This window comes from Haliotis rubra, unplaced genomic scaffold, assembly GCF_003918875.1.
Source record: "Haliotis rubra isolate DU_JTF1 unplaced genomic scaffold, ASM391887v1 Scf96, whole genome shotgun sequence".
NCBI lineage: Eukaryota > Metazoa > Mollusca > Gastropoda > Lepetellida > Haliotidae > Haliotis > Haliotis rubra.
The window spans coordinates 2275938-2299035 of record NW_025767701.1 but is presented as its reverse complement, the minus strand read 5'-3'; the positions used below and the strand labels follow the sequence as shown (position 1 = coordinate 2299035).

General features: G+C 42.1%; 1 protein-coding gene across 1 annotated transcript in view; it reads right to left on the bottom strand.

Annotated features, from left to right (window-relative positions):
• Positions 1-22873, bottom strand: part of LOC124265100 — a 41191-nt gene extending 18318 nt beyond the window's left edge. Inside the window, exons 1-3 of the mRNA XM_046699890.1 lie at positions 22152-22873; positions 14224-14295; positions 13778-13849 (exon numbers count right to left, since the gene is read on the bottom strand). Of these exons, the coding sequence (XP_046555846.1) occupies positions 13778-13849; positions 14224-14295; positions 22152-22839 (832 nt within the window). The 5' untranslated portion in view covers positions 22840-22873. The remainder of the gene's footprint in view (positions 1-13777; positions 13850-14223; positions 14296-22151) is intronic.
• Between the last annotated feature and the right edge of the window lie 225 nt (positions 22874-23098).

Sequence of the window (23098 nt, the reverse complement as noted above, 5' to 3'; positions counted from 1 at the left end):
ATTTTCGAAAACTTCCCAACCGATTCTAGATTCATCGGCAACGTTTCAGAATTATCATTAGCGATTTCATGTAAAAGTGATATCAGTGTTCATTAATATGTTATTTTTTAAATTCAATACTCCCAGTAATTATCCGATTTTCACATTTCAAAACATACAGCAAATAACGCTGTGAATCGCGATTTCGTACTGTGTCAAAAATGGCGACATTTTCGATGAAGCCTATTTTGAAAGGTCATTTTCAGCACTTGAGCTTTGTCTAAAATAATAGTGGATGGTATCAAGAAACAGGAAATTTCCCGCAGAATTCGAAACTGTGAAGTGTATTTGTGTGCGTGGGATATTTTGATTTTTATTGGACTTGAAATTGAGGGTTGAAGGGGAAGGACATATATGTTCTCTCTCTCTCTCTCTCTCTCTCTCTCTCTCTCTCTCTCTCTCTCTGTCTGTCTGTCTCTCTCTCTGTCTGTCTGTCTCTCTCTCTCTGTCTCTCTGTCTGTCTCTCTCTCTCTCATGGCATATATTACACCTCACCTTACTGCCTCCACGTGCACCAAAACTTCTCAATTCAAAGTGATCGGTCCACACAAACCAGTGATTGATATCGCGAGTATGTTTCCCCTACGCGCGATGGCGCCCATTCTAAGTTGGTCGCGCCTATTACCAGTGTGAAGTCTGGTGTCCCCTGCCGTGATATTGCTGGAATATTGCTAAAAGCCCGGTAAAACTGAACTCACTCACTCACTCAAACATTCCCGGCACCACTGCACCATTCTTTAGACTAGCGTTCAGTCCCAGGAATAAAGTATTTAAATATAAATATATCTCCAAAACAATATATATGATCCTAAAGGAGCCCTGAACAATTGCATGAACAGCCATGCCACAACTTATTTGTGTTGGCAGCCAAAATATTATTAAATGTGATTAACATGTTGCAAGTTTCCCACAGTCCTTCCGAAGATTTTATGCATAAATAGGAAAACACATTTTTGCTCCGTGGAATATATGTATGTCTTGGTGAATGAACCACTGTTGAAAGCACTTTCTAACGCACATAAGATATAAACATTCTCCGGAGAGATAAAGCTGTAGCTGTGGTGTGGCGTACAGTTGATGTTACAAAATCTTTCAGAATAAAGTTAAGTGAAATAAATAATAGGTGAAAGAATCGAGACTATTAAACCCACATTCACAAAGTGAGGTACCCAATCGTCAATATATTCCCTCAGTTAACAATAATTCACTGTTCTGTAGTTCCATGATAGTCCAGGTTAATAGTCACATGACTTGTCCCTTGTCCTACCCGGTACCCATTTTCTGCTAAACACCGCGTCATCTGAAGTGCCACTTTACAGGCCCCGCGCAGAGTTGACGGTCGCACAGTCAGTATAGAGTCGGGGTTTTTTAAGCTCAAACGTCAGTGGACGGTCATACACGAACAACCATTCCAGCAACAATTTATTCTTGCTCACGGCCACAATATATAATAGACGGATGTATTTTATTACAGAGTATGGTGATATTCTTGCTCTTTCACGTAGATAGGTCTCTTACTGACGGCAGGTTATAAAATGTGACCACTCAATCACTCGCTCACTCTATCAACCACTGGTTTGTAAGGATGAGTTTTATTACAGAGTATGGTGATATTTTTGCTCTTTGACGTAAATAGGTCTGTTACTAACGACAGGTTATAAAAGATGACCACTCAATCACTCACTCACTCTATCAACCACTGCATCCTCAAGAAGCACCATCATCTATCTGGCCTGTGTAAGGTCGCAGGTTACAGCACTGCCTCATGCCACACTACATCCTCGACTGTTTGTGAATTCAATATGTCCACACAAGGTCCTGTTTTCCCTTTTTATCTTAGATGCAGCTGCTCCGGTCACTCTGCAAATTAAACAACCTTGGTTAATGCTTTGCTGACTGCAAGTTACACAACACTGATTGTTATTTTGGTCATAGCAAGACACAATTTTCAAATACAAAATCTTTACCTTGTCTTCCTATGTCAAAAACTCTCCACCATATCTCATTAGCATATTACTAAGGCTACATGTCTGCTGTCAGGATTACTCCAATGTCTGTAAAAGGGGATACATCTGTATCCTTAGCCCTTGGATCCCCTTTCCGATCAATTACCCCTTTACAATCCTTAGGGTTAGCTGTGCTAGGGTTAGGGTGGGGTACCTCCATCTGTATCCTTAGCCCTTGGATCCCCTTTCCGATCAATCACCCCTTTACAATCCTTAGGGTTAGCTGTACTAGGGTGAGGGTGGGGTACCTCCATCTGTATCTTTAGCCCTTGGATCCCCTTTCCGATCAATCACCCCTTTACAATCCTTAGTGTTAGCAGTGCTAGGAATAGGGTGGGGGACCTCCATCTGTATCTTTAGCCCTTGGATCCCCTTTCCGATCAGTCACCCTATTACAATCCTTAGGGTTAGCTGTGTTAGGTTTAAGGTGGAGTACCTCCATCTGTATCCTTAGCCCTGGGATCCCCTTTCCGATCAATCACCAAGAGTTCACCCCTTATACCATAAGCATGAAGTTTATGAATAATGCCCCTATGCCAAACTCTATCAAAGGCTTTACTTATATCGCAAGATACGGTTCTAATTTCCTCTCCTTGATCTACTGCACCTGCGATGAAGTTATAAAGATAAGTTAATTGATTTACTGTAAAATCGCCAGGCATAAATCCAGATTGTAAATTTGACAGAATATTGTTATCTCTAAAGAAGTTGAAGACGTATTTAAAAACGCATTTTCCAAAAACCTTAATGACACAGCTAGTTAGCGCAACTGGCCTATAGTTTGAACAGTCGTGCTCATCGCCTTTCTTATCAAGCGGAATTACCGAGGCTAATTTCCAAGATGAAGGGAAAGTTTTATTACGAAAGGAGACGTTAAACAACTTAGCTAACAACGGCGTTAGAAAGACTGCAGATAATTTCTCTCTCCCTCCCCCTCTCTCCATCCCTCCATCTCCCTCTCCGTCCATCCCTCCCTCTCCCCCTCTCCATCCCTGCGTCTCCCTCTCCTCTCTCTCCATCCTCCTTCTCCTCTCCATCCTCCTCTCCCCCAGCTCCATCCTGCTTCTCCCATCTCCTCTCTCCTATCCATCCCTCCTCTCCCTCCTCCCTCTCCATCCTCTCCTGCTGTCCCTCTCAATCCTCTCTCTCACAGCCCTCTCCATCCTGCCTCTCTCCATCCCTCTCCCTCTCCCTCTTTCTCTCCATCCTCCATCTCCTCTCCCCTCTCTCCACTCGCCTCTCCATCCCTCCATCTCCCTCTCCCTCTTTCTCTCCATCCCTCCATCTCCTCTCCCTCTCTCTCCTCGCCTCTCCATCCCCTCCATCTCCCTCCCTCCCTTTCTCTCCATCCATCCCTCCTCTCCCTCTCTCTCTCCACTCTCCCTCTCCATCCCTCCATCTCCCTCTTTCTCTCCATCCATCCCTCCCTCTCCCCTTTCTCCACTCCCCATCTCCATCCCTCAGCGTCTCCCCTCCCTCTCCTCTCTCCTCTCCATCCCTCCCTCTCCCTCACCCCTCTCCACCATCCCTCCTTCTCCATCCCTCTCCCCTATCATCCCTCTCTCTCTCACCCGAATCCATCCCTCTTACTCCTTCCCCTCTCTCTCTCTCTCTTTCTCATTCTCCATACTTCACTCCATCCCTCCCTCTATTGACAGTTCCATAAATATTGATTAATGCAAACGACACAGCTGGGGACACAAGCGTGGTTGGTATAATTTAATTCTAGCAAAACGAAGTACATATTACGGGGCGCGGTGGGCTAAGGCGCCAGGCTAGTGATCCAGCGAGGTTGAGGTGTCGGGATCGAGCCCACCTGTGACCGGGTGTAAAAACCTTGCAGTCAACTTTGTGTGCAGACTCTTTCAGTGTTGTTACAACCCCTAGTATACAGTACACAACCCTGTGCGTTTAAAAAAACCCGAATCCGCTGGTATATGACCAGATGGTGGCCACATGAATACGTGCAAACACCTAGTTGCGGGTACAGCAACGTGCAGTGAACTTGGACAAAATACTGTGACTATGTGTCCCAGTCCACCCAGCTGTGAATGGGTACCTCGTTAGGATGAGAAAGCCACAATAACTCGGTGCGCCTAGTGGCTGCAAGAGTTGTATACTCCCCAGGGAGTTAAGATTGATAATACGATGTGCCATTGAGATTGACATCCAATGATCGAGGGAAAAAATATTAGCGCCTTGAGCAAGCACTAGTTGCCTGGATATGTGCGCTTTATAAGTATCATATAATAATAATAATAATAATAATATTCTCGCACATAAAGCACCAAGTTAAATACCAACAAGGGTCTTCAATAAAAGCAACAAAGCCCTTTCCACATCCACAAGAAATGTCTGCCAACTGCAGTGTTGATTGTACGACTTCGACTATATTCTTTCAAAAAACGTAGGGGAATTTCAGTTTTAATTTACGATTGAAACAAATGGGAGATACATCGGAGTCAATCAATGTTGATATGATCATAATGAAAGTCTTGAGAGTGTATCACGACTTGCACTTCCCTATGACCATAGCTGTTTGTACGGTAACCGCTCTTGAAAGATGATTGGTGTATGAGGTGAAATATGCTTGTGTACGATTTTAATACAGCAGAGTGTGGTTCCACGACGAAGGGTCAGACATTCATTCAGACGACGAGGCCTGCCGCGTATGAGTCTCCCAATGTCCAGTCCAGTTAAAAACTCAATTATTTGTTTTTTCTTGAAATATTAACTTGTCATCTTGAGATTTCAAGATGGTAACTTAAACTTTTCAACACATCATTTTGAAATTTCAAGATAATGATCCTGACTCTTCAAATTCTTATCTTGAATCTTCTAGATCATTGTCTTGAAACTTCAACTCTGTGTGTATCTTGAAATTTCAACCTAGCATCGAAAAACGAAAAATCCCGAATGGACCTAAAGGTCTTCCGTACAATGAAGAGCGTCGATAAAATATACAGCCAACACAATCAACTGTGTGGAAAACATTATCTCCATGCCAACCATGTGTTATCATTTACCCTACACTTCACAAACGTGGATGCTGCACCCTAACAACCGATTGCTGTTTGAAATAAATACTCATATCGGTCAACATGGCATAAGGTAGGTTAACAATCACTCTGGATTTATGATGTCCACCACAACATAACAACAATTCTCTCCACCACTGCCTCCCTCCCTCCCTCCCTCCCTCCCTCCCTCCCTCTCTCTCTCTCTCTCTCTCTCTCTCTCTCTCTCTCTCTCTCTCTCTCTCTCTCTCTCTCTCTCTCTCTCTCTCTCTCTCTCTCTCTCTCTCTCTCTCTCTCTCTCTCTCTCTCTCTCTCTCTCTCTCTCTTGATCTCTACTGCTAACTCTCAATAACACGTTTGTTTTACTTTTCGTATGTTTCAGGGATGCATTTCACCTTACAACAGTGTGATATAACATACGTCACCGAGTGTGCTCACGTGACATCAGTAATACCATGGTTTGACCTTGACCTTGTTCTCCGGATTCTGCACACTGTGATGTGCTGCATTGCGTATGATAATAAAGACTTGGCAGGTAAAGTAGGATCTAGTATTTTTTCACCCACAGCAGAAATACCTCGACGTCACATTTCTGTGTGGTAGTCCCTGTTGTATTTGGCCTTTATGGCGAGGTAACAGCCTGGGTGAAAACACAGCCAGCATGGGGATTGTTACGTCTTTCACCTTTTCCCATTGGTAACTTTACCCCAGATTTCTTACACCCCCAATGGGCATCCACATACTCATTTAGGAATGCAAGTTTTCTGGTTGAAAGATGATGATTTCGGCGGGGAACGATGTCAGCTTGTTCACGGCCCCGTTTTTCATAACATATCCTTCTGTATCGGTATCCAGAATCTATTCAAAAGTTGCCATAGCTAATATTTCGAACCATTTGAATTATGTCTTAATTATGTTACTGAAAATCTGTCTAATCTATCAACCTGCATATTTTTAGAATTCCTTTACCCGCATACAAATACACCATCTGTTTCAAACAGAGAATTCTGATGTTATTACACCATATGTAGCCATTGATTAGGTTTGTTTTAAAACAAACGACGTGTTACACCACCGATGAAACAGTCCCAGTGAAAGTTACATACGTAAAGGTAGGTAAATATTTGTGAACAATTATATTTTGTGAAGGTTGAACATTTTCGCACTTTATCACAAAATATTATTCATTCCATGTACTCCACTCCCCATTTTATTGGGATATCCTAAGTGTCATGTCTGATGCAATGAGACTCTCATAACCCTATGCTGCAGCGGGATATCCCAAGTGTCCTGTCTGATGCAATGAGACTCTCATAACCCCATGCTGCAGTGGGATATCCTAAGTGTCCTGTCTGATGCAATGAGACTCTCATCACCCCATGCTTCAGTGGGATATCCTAAGTGTCCTGTCTGATGCAATGAGACTCTCATCACCCCATGCTTCAGTGGGATATCCTAAGTGTCCTGTCTGATGCAATGAGACTCATCACCCCATGATTCAGTGCAGTATGATAATACAGGTTGCACTTAATGATCGAATGATTTATGTTGACAATTAATGCGTATATCTGGAGGGTTTGATTTTCTAAAGATACCAAACACACCTGTTGAGGATTGGTATGATAGCCTTTAAGTGGTTTTACAAAAACGACCAGTCAATACAAGCAAAATGAACATGTTTTACACCATCAATGCAGTACTTTGAAGTACAAACGTACGATCTGTTCCACAAGCTTCTCCAAGATGTCCCCGGACATTATGTTCTACTGGAGAACACATGGATAACAAGACAGTGGGTGACTTTGTGATGAGCTTTGTGATGTGAACATGTATTCATATTTCTCTACCTGTGTAGGAAGAGTAAGTGAGTGAGTGAGTATAGTTTTACTTCGCCTTTAGCAATATTCCTGATACCACGGCGGGGACACCAGAAATGGGTTTCACCCATTGTGCCCATGTGGGGAATCGAACCCAGATCTTCAGCGTACGGTTTTGGAAACAATATGAAAAATCTACAGCTCTGGTTGTCCCCTGGGGCATTTACCATCTATATAAGGGACCATGTCAGATCTGCAAAAATTCACAAAGTGAAAGTTTTATCTATTTTATTTTTCACGTAAAGATCCGGGTTAGAATCAATCTTCAGCAAGCCATGCCGTTTTCAGAAATCACTGGAAATTGCATTTACATAAAGCACATAATATACGGAGTCATGCTCTTATTCCGCCACACGAACGCTGGGGCCCTTCGTGACTTCTCGGACTCTTCAGACTTTGTCCACACACAAATAGGTGCTTAGACACGCAGCTGGCATTGTCAATGTTTCAAAATGTTTCAAGGGTCCGCCTTTTACAAGCATGGGTTGCTGTAGACCGATTCTAACCCGAATCTTTACTGTTCCGCCTTTTACAAGTATGGGTTACTCAAGACCGATTCTAACCCTAATCTTCACGGTTCCGCCTTTTACAAGCATGGGTTGCTGTAGACCGATTCTAACCCGAATCTTTACTGTTCCGCCTTTCACAAGTATGGGTTACTCAAGACCGATTCTAACCCGAATCTTCACGGTTCCGCCTTTTACAAGTATGGGTTGCTGTAGACAGATTCTAACCCGGATCTTCACGGTTCCGCCTTTTACAAGTATGGGTTGCTGTAGACAGATTCTAACCCAAATCTTTACTGTTCGGCCTTTTACAAGTTTGGGTTGCTGAAGACCGATTCTAACCAAGATCTTCACGGTTCAGCCTTTTACAAGTATGGGTTGCTGTAGACCGATTCTAACCCGAATCTTTACTGTTCCGCCTTTTACAAGCATGGGTTGCTGTAGACCGATTCTAACCCGAATCTTTACTGTTCCGCCTTTTACAAGCATGGGTTGCTGTAGACCGATTCTAACCCGAATCTTTACTGTTCCGCCTTTTACAAGTATGGGTTGCTGAAGACCGATTCTAACCCGAATCTTTACTGTTCCGCCTTTTACAAGCATGGGTTGCTGTAGACCGATTCTAACCCGAATCTTTACTGTTCCGCCTTTTACAAGTATGGGTTGCTGTAGACCGATTCTAACCCGAATCTTTACTGTTCCGCCTTTTACAAGCATGGGTTGCTGTAGACCGATTCTAACCCGAATCTTTACTGTTCCGCCTTTTACAAGCATGGGTTGCTGAAGACCGATTCTAACCCGAATCTTTACTGTTCCGCCTTTTACAAGTATGGGTTGCTGTAGACAGATTCTAACCCGGATCTTCACGGGTCCGCCTTTTACAAGTATGGGTTGCTGTAGACAGATTCTAACCCGGATCTTCACGGGTCCGCCTTTTACAAGTATGGGTTGCTGAAGACCGATTCTAACCCGAATCTTTACGGTTCCCCATTTTACAAGTATGGATTGCCGTAGACCGATTCTAACCCAGAACTTCACGGTTCCCCCTTTTACAAGTATGGGTTGCAGAAGACAGATTCTCACCCGGATCTATAGGGGTGCACTGTGTACGAGCCACAACGGTGAATTTTTTCAATTTTTGTAAAGTACCAATAATCAGATCTGAACGACTGTATCTCAATCTAACAACCAGGTTAACCGTACAAAAGCTGTCAGGAGCTCGCATGACCCATTTTTTTCAAATTTCCAATTGCAACATCACCGTAAATGCAGTTACTTCCGTGAAGAGGTCAAGGTCATGAGGTCACTGCTATATTCGGGTGGGTAAGCGAATACGGCGGAATTTTAAAATGTCAACTAGGCCTTTTGCAAAACTTTTGATATATGTTTTTCAATTTATCATTTTGTTTCATGGGCGATTAATGCAGTCAGTCAACAAAACGTTATTTGTTATCTCTGAATTTGGTGTTTGTTACTATAGTTATTGATAGTTTAACCACCTATCACCTGACGTGTGGCGATACCACTGTCCAGAGACTTAAAGGCGAGGCCACTAACGTGTGTGTGTGTGTGTGTGTGTGTGTGTGTGTGTTGTGTGTGTGTGTGTGTGTGTGTGTGTGTTTGGTTTCCTTTTTTCAGAGTAATACGGATTACATAATACAACATGGAACCTGAAAATTGTAAAATGTTCAATTCTAACGTGCACCAGGCGATTCATTGGGGATCACTGGTCTATTGATCAAACAAGATAAAGACGAACAATTCTCCACTCTGCAATTCTTCTACATTTAAGAAACGATATTTTAATTTTTGTGAGTGTATAAAAATATAGCCCGTCCCATCGTCCTTGGGAGTCTATTTTTGTGAAGGACGGTCTGTTAAATAGGTATGTCCGTCCTTTGGTCGGAGGTAATATTCGAAAATAAAAACTTAAATTGTTGAATTTTATTGGTTTAGTCTTTGGGACTGGCTGTGTTTGTTCAGGACAGGTCACTGTTTTGAACAACCAGTCCTTGGACAGGCCACATTTATATACTATTTGTCGCAAGTGAATGATGTCTTGATACCACCCACTATCATATTTGGCAAAGCAAAAGTACTGAAGAAGACTTTTCAAAATTAGGTAAATCTTAAATTTCGCCATTGTTGATGGTGTTGTTTTCTGAATGTTGGCAAATATAAAAATCGGATAATTAATCAGGATTTTTAAAATGGCATATTAGTGATCACTGATATCTGTATTTCATCAAATCACCAATGGTGATGGAAAATACAGAAACACAAACGCCGAAGTGAGATTTCCGCCACATTGGATAGTGTTTTAAAAATCACGTTTGCAAAGACCGCTCATGAGACGACTAATATTAATTCACATATATTTCACATTCAGCTGCGACAAATGTATCCCTGAATTCCTCATACATTTGAGAATAAAATAGCAAATGGTCTTTGTCACAAATGCCAAGTGTCCAGATGACATCAAACGAAATATATTTGGTGTGAAAACAAACACTACTACTGGTAAGACCGAGCTTGTTTGAGAACAATCCAGATTTTATACTGTGTAACATGTTCTAAAATTGTCAGACATCCATTCGTCAATCGTTGTCTCGGTATTTTCTAACTTCACTTTGCTACAATATTAAAAATAAAGTAAAGAAAGACAGAAATAGCAAGACGTAAGTAGTCAGGGTGTTTCTGATTACTTACATCACAAATGATTCCTGAATCATGGGAAGGGCCCTCGCAAAATCCTGAGTACCGCTGTCAGTAAACTCGCCATTTTCTTAAAACAACTGTCATCAGTGGTGATGTCGTCTGTCAACATTGTTGTACATATTTAGCAATTTGTTCGACATGAAAGTCGGCTGAATAAGATTAAACGCAGTCATGCTATCAAAAGCTACATACAGTTTAAGTATGATAACGTATATTTACGTATCTTTCAGATATTTTTTTCGCGAAGCTTACCGTATTTCCTCTAATAAGCGCCCCCGGTGCATATTTTTTCAACGGACCTCCAGATGCGGCGCTTATTAGAGGAAATACGGTATTTCTTTATCTACATTAAACCTGCAGGAATGCCATTTAGAAGCGATAAACGTAACAGGAACGTTTTATGCTTTTCAACTTCTTTGTTATCGGGAACACAACGTTTCAGAGTATAGACTTACTCCTTTGTTAAATTAAGATACATAATCAAACTGTCTATAGGTAATTGTTTATCTATTAAGGACATTATTTTAATTGTAAGTCATTCATTTCATGTTCTGTGGAAGGAATGGCAGCCAAAACGAAGCCTTTTATAAAAAATAACGGAAAATATATGAGGTACATATGTTGATCAACGAACATACAAATGTCGGCTTTTCCGACGTCGCAAAAAGATCCATAAAGCAAATCATGGTGTCATGTTTTCAGTAATTTCTTTACATTTGAAGATGTAATTTGAACTCTGTTTAATAGTGGTGCGGAATTACTCAAAGTACATCAACGCAAACAGGGGAATATGGGAATCTAAGAACTAATGTACATATGGGACAGGACCATCCATTTCGCTGTTACACAATTTCTCATGTTGTGTTATTTCAATATTTCTTGATGCTAGCTAAACGTATTATGTCCAGCCATTATATATAGTGAATGCATAACGTTATTCATAATCACACAAATGATTTGATATATACTTATGCCATTCAGATACAACCAGACAGTATTTAGTTCCTCACACATTCAATGTAGACGAAAACAAATATAGTCGAGCAGTGCTTTTGTTAGAGACAGTTAATGTTTTTGGTGTTTTTTGTAACAAAATTTCGTAGCAGTGTTTATTTTTCAAGCAGGCTTAGTATCTACAGTCAGTATTTGAATTTATCCCATCGGATAGGATTGGTTGGTTGGTTGGTTGGTTAGTTGGATGGTGTTCAAGGCCGCTCTCACCAGTGTTCCTGCTACATGGCGGCGGTCTGTAAATACTCGAGCCTGGACCAGACAACCCAGTGATCAGCAGTATGAGCATCGATCCACGCAATTGGATACGATGGCACATGTCAACCAAGTCAGCCAGCCGGACCACCCGATCCTGTTAGTCGCCTCTTACGACCAGCATGGGTTACCGATGACCAATTCTACCCCGGATCTTCACGGATACATCAGAGAGGGACCTTAATTAGATATTCTACATTACTGTGCAGGTGTCTTGCCTAAGGTAGATTTAGGGCCGCGCCAACTCGATTTTCGCATAGCGTTCACTTTTCAGACTTGTGTGTCCCCCCAAAAAACAAAAACTCGGCATCCAGGGGGTTAATATCAGCAACACTATTTGAACTGGTGACAAAGACCATCAGTCATTTGATTTAAAAATGTATGAGGAATTCAGGGGACGTGTGTGTTGCAGCTGAGTGTTAAATATATGTGATGTAATAGGCGTCTCATGACCAGCTCTCTCTTTATATATAAACATAAGTCTGTAAACACTCTAAAATATGACGGAAAGCTCTCACTTCAGCGTTTGATCTAAACGATTTCAGGGTAAAGGCGGTTTTCCAGAATAATCACTGGCGATTTGATAAAAAAACACATACCAATAAAGACTAATAGACTATTTTTCAGTTCAGTTCAACGGGTAATTATCCCATATTTACATTTGCATCATATAATACAGTAATCGATGCCGCGAATGGAAATATTTGTCTTCCTGGCATCCATTGGGTTAATACAGCCGAGATGATTTGAGTGATGATTGTTTTAAGTTTATATTTTGTATATTGTGTGTATAGTCACTGAAGAAAGTGACATCAAAAGGGTTAAAATCCAGCAGTAATCAGCTACAGATGTCCATTCTTCCTTTGTTGAACGATACCGACACATGGTATTTGACAAATACTGCTTGTGTTGCATGGCACGATGCCAGCATTGCGCCGCTCTATGTCCTATCTGGCTGAGAAGACGGCCGGGCACCTCAGTGTATATCTGTGACGTCACCAGCAGTGTGACGTCACTGTCACTGTAAAAATGGCGCCATGTCAGCTGGGTCAGTCTGAGGTCACAGAGTGCAGCGACATGTAAACAAACAGTTTGTTGTTGTCGGTTTCACAATTTGTGATATTCTCGGAACAAAATTAACACAGAATAATGTTAAGACAAGCGACGTTTACGTACAATCACTCACCGTTTATGTTTACACTCACTTCACAATTTTCTTACCTGATCACGCGAGGTTCCAAACACAACAAATGACAAAATGTCTGAAAATACTTTCAACAAGTTTTATTTATATTCAAAACGAAAAAAAGGTAATCACTTGAATCGTGGCACATGACAACGTGAACGGCACACACCTCGTCAGTGTCAGTAACGACATGTGCACCGTCACTGTCCACACCAACACCGACTTCAGTGTCCACCACGTGACATCAGGTACTCCACCACTCGCTGATGTCTCCAGAGTCTCGCCATGCCGACCGCTGTCCGCCCGCGGTTGTCCCTGGCGTTGACGTCCAGCACGTTCTGTGACAGGATCAGCTTCACGATCTTCAGGTCTCCACCATAACAGGCCAAGTGAAGGACGTTCCAACCGTTACTGTCCACCAGCGACACATCAGCCCCTCTACCCACCAGGAACTCCACCACATCGCTGTGTCCTTTATATGCTGCCGCCATCACCGGTCCTTCCTGCGCTGTCTCTCCTCTCGTCGTGTTGATGTCCACGTGACCCGCTGCCAGGATCCGCTTCACTCTCCAGGTCACCGTCCTCGCTGGCGGAGTAGAGGCGGCGGCCTGCTGCTGGTGATGGAGTCGCTGCAACACAAAGTAAACTGTGTACATCAGACATCTTCGTCACACATCTACAATGTTTTCATCATGTGATACGTGACTGGGACATTGCTACATCGTTTAAACAATTCCATCATGGCTGACAACAATACAACATGGCGGGAATGTCAACATGTGGTTTCTGGAATTATGGATGGTGTGTTTAGTACAGAACTTTCTGTTAGAGCCAGAAGTTGTAGCAATAGTTGTGTACGACTGGAGAGTGTTGATGTTTGTTGAACATTGATAATGTCAGTACAACTGTTGTTTGGTTTTTCTGGGGTCATAAGATATAACGTTGGTTTATGTCACAGTGTTTTGTTTGTTGTTTACCGCCACACTCAGCAGTATTCCAGCTGTCTGATGGCGACCTCAGCATAAATACCCGGTTCATGATTGTCGATCGATACCATAGGCGAGACTCATCTCAGAATCTCCACAGGTATATGCATCAGCGTGTTAAATACAGGAAGAATTAAGGACTTATAGCTTCCGGCCTGCTGGATTCTCCCACTTACCCGATAGATCAGAGTCTTGTGTCGTCTCTGGCGCTGGTGGAACGGTCTTGGTCGGGCTCGGATCAGTCGAGGCTGAAACAGGGAATATTTTATTCAGAAAACTATACATACATTATAACTACTGGCCTCAGTTTTCGCCTTTCCACATACGTTGTGCCTCTCAATATTATGTATGATTAAATTCTAAATACATTTCTTATGGAAGACGTATTAAATATATATGGTTTAATTTGACTGAAATAACTCTTCATCGAGACCACGTGTCTATGCAGGAAAAGAGTAACCCTTCCTAAATTTAGATTTTACAGTTTGAAATCCTGTGATTGACAACATGAACGTCGACCGATACCATAGGTGAGACCCATCCCTCAAGTCAGAATCTCAACGGGTATATATCAGTCTGTTAAATGCAGGAAGAATTAAGGACTGAGCTTCATCCCACCTACCCGGTAGATCAGAGTCTTGGGTCGTCATTGGCACTGGTGGAACCGTCTTGCTCGGGCTCGGGTCAGTCGAGGCTGAAACAGTGAATATGTTGATCAGAAAACTGTACACAGCACATAAGCATTTCTACTACTGGCCTCAGTTTTCACCTTTCCACATGTTTTGCCTTTCAATATTATGAATGGATAAATTCCAAATACATCTGTTATAGCAGAGGTATCAAATATATATGGTTTGATTTGATTGAGATACCTGTTCATCAAGACCGCGTATCTCTGCAGGAAAAATCCCCAGAACACTTCCTAAAGTTATTATTACAGTATTAATCTGAAAATGTAATAAGCTGTACAATGACTGTGCTAACAGCTGAGATGCTCCTCTTGGTTGAAATGCTGTAAGTGAATAGATTGTTATTTTGTTTTGAAATATAAACATGAACGGTGTAACTAAAGAATCTGTTCGCCTACAGGGTTAGGGTTAGGTTAGAAGCGAGTATATTCTACGGGGACTTCAAACTTCATGAATTACATGATTATTCACATTATTACACTGAAAGAAAAAAAATAGATAAACAAACAAAATCATCTGCACTTATACCTACTCATAATTCCCCCTTATGGAATGACCTGTTTGGTTTGAATTCATTAACCGTGACTGGAATTCAAAAATGCCTTTCCTTGATGTCCCCACTCCACGTTCCCTGTTTAATGTACATGTTATTTTAGTCAATTCCGTAAAATCTAATGTGAAGCAGATTACACCTCAGTGTTTATCACGCAGTGTGAAGGGCAGCATGGTTACTTTACTCGGTGTTTTTGCAACACAGTTGTAATTTGTGTCAGGCAAACTCTGTGAAACACTCACAAAATGTCAGCATACCGAGCGACGGCGGAAGTGTAATTCTCACACTACTATCTGAGGCGGAAACTGTAGCTGACACAGCCGTACTTGTTGTTGGAAGCATTGTGCTTTGATAAACAACAAGGGTACAGACACGTGGCAGTGTGTGGTGGTAAAGATCGAAATGTCGGCTGACCGAGTGATTGACATTCCGTCTGTTTCAGTGTTAGAAATAACAAGAATATGCCCTTCCATAATCTACGGTAGATAGCCATAAGTGAGTCATCATTAGTGAAAGAATAATGCAAGAATAATTTTCATCAGTTTAGTTTCGGTCGAATTGCTTTCAATACTTAGATCTAACTTCCAGCTGGAAAATCATTTCCGCTACATGCACATAATTTCCATTAAATTTTCCAGTGATTATTACGAAAACTGCAACTATTTACACGACATATATTAGACATACCAATCAGGTTTAACATGGCTGTCCATGGGATAGATTAAAATTATGTTGTATTTATGGTGTATAATCAGGTGTCAATCGATAACTAATCAACGGAAAGATGAAAGAATATTATGTTTGCAAAATGTCAAAATAAAATGACTTCTACTGAATTTATGAAAATTATATTTGCAACAGTTAATTAACATGTAAGTCTATGGAAATTTCACTAATGATGACTCACTTATGGCCAGCTGCTGTACATTCCATGGCATATTCTTGAAGTGTTACAGAAATACATGTGTTCCACATTATGGTTTCAGTGTTAAAAGAGCAAGCTACAAGCCTTCACCATTATGCTGATACTTTGGGTCGCGTGATGGGGTATGTATTTCAATGCAATGAAGGTATTTATTGACGCAGAACAAAAGATATGCACATGACACACATCCGTTACTTGACTGAACAGATTTTTAATAATTTCAGAAAATCTTCCGTGACAGTTGTAAATGTTATCAGTTCAAAGGATGAAACTTACAAGCACATAATTTGATCAAATATAACAAAATGTAATCCCAAATATAACATATGTTACAAATATAACAAGCCTATCAGTGAAACCGTGCGTTATTTATACAGACGTTCCTTCATCCCCGCCCGGTGACAGGCTAAACAAACGTTTGGGTGTACACATTGTGTAAAAGCAAGCACTTGGTTCCTAGAACATTAATACTGCTTTACAGCAGTTGTATACAATATACATTTACACTAGTTCATCAATTCCTAAACCAGTTTAAAAGCAGAAACTGAGAACTTACCCACCAATCACGTCCTAAAACGAGCGACACATCTCACTGCTAGTTATGAAATGCCTTGACTGGCGATACCACGACCGCAAAGCTGCCAACTATGACGTCACTATGACGTGTCTGGTTAGGAGAATGTCAACGTTTGGCGCTCGACTGCTTACTGACCAACAATTCTGTATGGAAATATGTCTATCCGAGTCATGTTTGCCCTCCGGTTTTATCCGATGAAAGCAACATATTACAACATATACTACTTAAAACCACTCACTATATATATGAATATATATATGGTTACGTCGAAGATGAATTTCTCCACTAACTTGGGGTAACAACTACACAATTTATGCAGATGAATCGCACCATATCATGCATCAAATTGCTGAAAAGCATGTACAAATATCGTGCATGTGTACAGCTGCGTTTTGGTGAAAGGTTTTGTTAAGAATTCGCCAATTTTCACCGAGTTTCATCATTTATTGAACTCGTGACAATAATCTTTTCTACGTTACGAATTCGTTTTACGATACACCAGTACAGGTGTAAACAGCACCTTATGGAATATCTTGTAAAATCTAGTTCAGAACAGTTGACTGAGATAAGTGACTACATTTACACTAGTGAGTCTAAACTTTTGATGGGTAGTATATATTCCTAATTAATCATTCTTTGTGCTACCTATGGTATGGCATGGACAACAATTGCATCTCGTAGAATTTACGTATCACAACATATGTCATAGACATATTGGATACTTCCCTAAGTCACCGATTGTTGGTGTCACAAAACTCGTAATACGTGTTCACAAAAATATAATGTGTTGGACAGGTCTGACATGAAGGCTCTGTGGCATGACGAAACCAGTTTGAGTCTCATCAGGTGTCCATTGTAAAGTTCACCCAGAAGAGGTTCAGAAATATTTCAGCAGAGTTGAAATACAAACTTCAAATGCAGTACAATTATAACGGCATCGTAAAATATAAGGAAATTCGTAACAGACATAATGTCAGCGATAATAATATTTAGCTTGCAGCAACCGTGGTCAAGCTAGACCGAGGTTAGACATCCAGGGGGTAAACGTAATGATCTTCACACACCAGCTGATCTTGATGTAATGTAAGATGAGATCTGCAGCGCTTGCCCCACATATATAACCTCATTGCTGGAGCTGTACATGGGTATATAATAAGATGAGATCTGCAGCGCTTGCCCCACATATATAGCCTCATTGCTGGAGCTGTACATGGGTATATAATAAGATGAGATCTGCAGCGCTTGCCCCACATATATAGCCTCATTACTGGAGGTGTACATGGGTATATAATAAGATGAGATCTGCAGCTTGCCCCACATATATAGCCTCATTGCTGGAGCTGTACATGGGTATATATAATAAGATGAGATCTGCAGCGCTTGCCCACATATATAGCCTCATTGCTGGAGCTGTACATGGGTATATAATAAGATGAGATCTGCAGCGCTTGCCCCACATATATAGCCCCACATATATAGCCTCATTACTGGAGGTGTACATGGGTATATAATAAGATGAGATCTGCAGCAGCGCTTGCCCCACATATATAGCCTCATTACTGGAGGTGTACATGGGTATATAATAAGATGAGATATGCAGCGTTTGCCCATTGCCGGAGGTGTACATATAGCCTCATTACTGGAGGTGTACATGGGTATATAATAAGATGAGATCTGCAGCGCTTGCCCCATATATAGCCTCATTACTGGAGGTGTACATGGGTATATAATAAGATGAGATCTGCAGCGCTTGCCGCACATATATAGCCTCATTGCTGGAGTTGTACATGGGTATATACTAAGATGAGATCTGCAGCGCTTGCCCCACATATATAGCCTCATTGCTGGAGTTGTACATGGGTATATACTAAGATGAGATCTGCAGCGCTTGCCCCATGGGTATATGCTAAGATGAGATCATATATAGCCTCATTACTGGACTTGTACATGGGTATATAATAAGATGAGATGTGCAGCGCTTACCCCACATATATAGCCTCATTACTGGACTTGTACATGGGTATATGATAAGATGAGATATGCAGCGCTTGCCCCACATATGTAGCCTCATTACTGGAGCTGTACATGGGGTGAAGGGGCGACCATGGGAAGTGTGACGATTACATTGTAATGGTGGTCCAGCCTGACGAAATAAGTTCGAGTCCTGGGTGGTTGGTCAATGGCGGGGTGACTCTAAGTATAAATGTTCGAGTTGCATAAGATTATGGTTCCGACTGCCTCTATTGAAAAGGGGCGGGGTCGTGGGATGTACAGTATACCCTGGTTATAATGCCACCGTTTGTCCAGGAGAGAATATGGCATTTTATCCAGGGTGGCATTATAACCAGGTAGGACAGTTAGAGGACCTGTGCAATCAACAAGGTGACAGAGCTGATTCTCCTGTAATGAGCCTTGAATGTCTGGATAATGCCAGCGTCTGGGGGACTGCAGGTGACTTGTTTTTGTAGGTGCCAGGAAGTTTATTGTCACATGTGTTATCCTATCAGGGATTACATGACTAACCGGGGGCATTATAACCAGGGTGGCATTATAACCAGGGGGGCATTATAACCAGGGTGCATTATAACCAGGGTGGCATTATAACCAGGGTGGCATTATAACCGGGGTATTATATAGGAAGGAAATCCGTTCTGGCAAAAACATGACATTATATCCAGAGTGGCATTATAACCGGGGGCATTATAACCAGGGGCATTATAACCAGGGTGCATTATAACCAGGGTATTATAACCAGGGTGCCATTATAACCGGGGGCATTATAACCAGGGTGGCATTATAACCGGGGGCATTATAACCAGGGTGCCATTATAACCGGGGGCATTATAACCAGGGTGCACTGTATTTTAACTGTTGGGCTAAACTGATAACAATGACGCATAGATGTTTATGATCGTAACTTATATGCTTTGTGTTTCCAATATTGGTCGTCAGTTATTCCTCTTGCAAGAGTGTTTAGTTAACTGATTTAGTTCTGAACGTACAGATTTGCTACTTACGAATCTATACCGAATATGATCTTGATAACTGGAAACACAAAGTTGATACGTTCCACATTGGGACAACGAGCAAAAACGTGACAAATGTCCCGCATGGGAACCAGGGGCACAAGAAGTCACAAATGTCCCGCATGGGAACCAGGGGCACAGGAAGTGACAAATGTCCCGCATGGTAACCAGGGGCACAAGAAGTCACAAATGTCCCACACGGTGACCACTGTCCGTGTACCCTGTGACAGTCATGTGTTTCTTAGCCTCTCAAACAGGCATCATACATATTGTGATATAATATTGCAGACACTTAACATCTAGTTTTTAGCATCATTGTTTCATAGTTGATTTGGGGTATCATATAACAAGGTACAGTCCGGGCCCTCCACAGTTTCTGACGATGATGCACGTTGTCGATAACTGTTCTATGTTAGGTCTGCAAGATCCTGTTCATTCAGCAGAGAATCGCCTGTCTGTCGACTGCCCCGCCGTGTATGTCGACTGTCTCCCGTTGTGTTGACTGCCCACCACTGTCTGTCAACTGTTTCATATTGTCTGTCAACTGTCCCGCACTGTCTGTCAACTGTCTCCTACTGTCTGTCGACTGTCTCCCACTGTCTGACGACTGTCTACTACTGTATGTCGACTGTCCACCACTGTCTGTCTGTCCAGCAGTGTCTGTCGACTGTCTACCACTGTCTGTCGACTGTCCACCACTGTATGTCGACTGTCTCCCACTGTCTGTCGACTGTCCTGCAGTGTCCACCACTGTCTGTCTGTCCCGCAGTGTCTGTCGACTGTCCCGCAGTGTCTGTCGACTGTCTGCCGCTGTGTCGACTGTCCACCACTGTCTGTCAACTGTCTCCTATTGTCTGTCAACTGTCCCGCACTGTCTGTCAACTGTCTCCTACTGTCTGTCGACTGTCTCCCACTGTCTGTCGACTGTCCCGCACTGTCTGTCAACTGTCTCCTACTGTCTGTCGACTGTCTCCCACTGTATGTCGACTGTCTCCCACTGTATGTCGACCACTGTCTGTCCACTGTCTCCTATTGTCTGTCGACTGTCCTGCACTGTATGAAAACTGTCTCCTATTGTCTGTCGACTGTCCCGCACTGTCTGTCAACTGTCTCCTACTGTCTGTCGACCGCCCGTGTGCCCTAAGCCATCTGTCGTTGATTTCACTGCCCCGAAGCAATTCCTTAGGTATATTGAGTACTCAAGTACCGGTCTTCACAGGGCTTAGGTACATTGTGTCTGTCTGTGCCAGTTTGTAGTCTGTCTGATGTCTGAACGGTCTGTATGTGATTTAAACAATATTCATTCATTATTAAATGAACGGATTGGTAAACAGGCTATAAGCCTATAAAAATACCTCTCCGAATACAATGCGATGGGAAACATTTTATATACATTCATGAGTGTCGACTGTCTCCCACTGTCTGTCGACTGTCCTGCAGTGTCCACCACTGTCTGTCTGTCCCGCAGTGTCTGTCGACTGTCCCGCAGTGTCTGTCGACTGTCTGCCGCTGTGTCGACTGTCCACCACTGTCTGTCAACTGTCTCCTATTGTCTGTCAACTGTCCCGCACTGTCTGTCAACTGTCTCCTACTGTCTGTCGACTGTCTCCCACTGTCTGTCGACTGTCCCGCACTGTCTGTCAACTGTCTCCTACTGTCTGTCGACTGTCTCCCACTGTATGTCGACTGTCTCCCACTGTATGTCGACCACTGTCTGTCCACTGTCTCCTATTGTCTGTCGACTGTCCTGCACTGTATGACAACTGTCTCCTATTGTCTGTCGACTGTCCCGCACTGTCTGTCAACTGTCTCCTACTGTCTGTCGACCGCCCGTGTGCCCTAAGCCATCTGTCGTTGATTTCACTGCCCCGAAGCAATTCCTTAGGTATATTGAGTACTCAAGTACCGGTCTTCACAGGGCTTAGGTACATTGTGTCTGTCTGTGCCAGTTTGTAGTCTGTCTGATGTCTGAACGGTCTGTATGTGATTTAAACAATATTCATTCATTATTAAATGAACGGATTGGTAAACAGGCTATAAGCCTATAAAAATACCTCTCCGAATACAATGCGATGGGAAACATTTTATATACATTCATGAGTACAGACAAGAGAACACACTATTAAAGGAGTAAAAGACTTAATGAAAAAGACATTATATAATTAATCAATTAGGTAAAAAATCGTTCTGTTATGGTAAAATAGTCACGTACAGATTTTACAATATTTTCATTGATTTCGTCGGAATATGAGTAACTTCCACATAGTACAGATTGAATATTAAAACCATTTATGTAATAGAAACACTTCGATCGAATTATATTAAAATTTGGACAGATCAATAGAAAATGAATGGCACGGTCTGTATGTAACGTTTTATCAGGTTACATACAGCAACACGCGCGGCAACTGAAATTTCTCTCTCTGTCCCGTATACAAAATAGGTACAAAAGACAAACGGAAACCTCTTAATCACATGTCGAAATGTATTGCACGCCCTATGTTGGCATTACCTGCCAACTCAACGGTTGTCCCTATTTTGGCACGCCCAATTAACTCTATGCAGGACATGCATATGGCAGTTTAACACTGTCATATTCGGAAATGAAACGTTTCCAAAATAAAACACAGAAAGTTTACCTCCGACAAAAGCAGAAGACACACACTTAGTACGGATACAGTATGACTGTAAACTTTCAGTTCAAACAAATAATAATGTTATTCTCATATCTTCCGGTTGGAATTTCAAGATAAGAGACTAATCTTTACTGAAAGACTCACCTGCTGTAGTTCCAGGATACGTCGTGTTCGAAGTCGTGTTAACATCACTTTCTTTTATCTCTTGCTTCGCCCCACAACAATTCTTATTCAGTGCCATCAAGTCGTCCGTAAGACCAGTGATTTGTTGCTTTGTTTCAAAAAGATCATCATTGGTCTGATTCAATTCAGATTTCAGCATCCTTGCATCACCCAAGTCAGCTACAGTCAGATTGAACTGCCGTTGCAATGCGCGGATGTCTTTGGTCAACCTGCCTCGCAGTCTTGTTAGACTCTTTCTATAAGTGTTTCTTTCCCTTTCAGCATGTCTCAACTCTTGCGTTACTGCAATTAGTTGAGACTTCGTGTTATGCAAATTGGCTTTGAGGATGTGAACTTCATCGAGGACTTGTGCACTTATAATATTGCCAATATAGTCTTCGTTAAGAATTTCGGTAATTGCTTGTTTGACGAGAGGCGTTATCAATGGAGGGAGGAATGTTCTAGTCAGTTCTTCTTTCAGTGACGACTTCAACACCTTAAATTTGTTGATCAGTTTAGCGTCAGTCGTAACAGCTGTGAGCTTCCAAGCATTAATCTCTCCTTCGACCAGACTAACTCGTGTAGCCAAATCTGCCAAACTGGCATCAACAAATACCCCTCTGATACCGCTCAACAGCAGACTGTAGAATACAACTGTTGATAGCTCCATTGTTCAAGTCAACTGTGTAGCAGCTAGGAAGACGACTGCCTCGCCGCCGGGTAAACGGCGTTAATATTGCCCTACTCAAGTGTTTGGCAGAATGCCAGCTCGGGGAAATACATGCTCAACCAGTAGTGAGCGTACACGTGCTGTCATAACAACATAAGCGATTAGGTGCCTGACTCTGTGAGTGCCGGATGAAACTCAACCCAACAAAATGGTACATGTTCCTGTAGTTGAACCCCAGAATAGAACACCTCCTACTTTT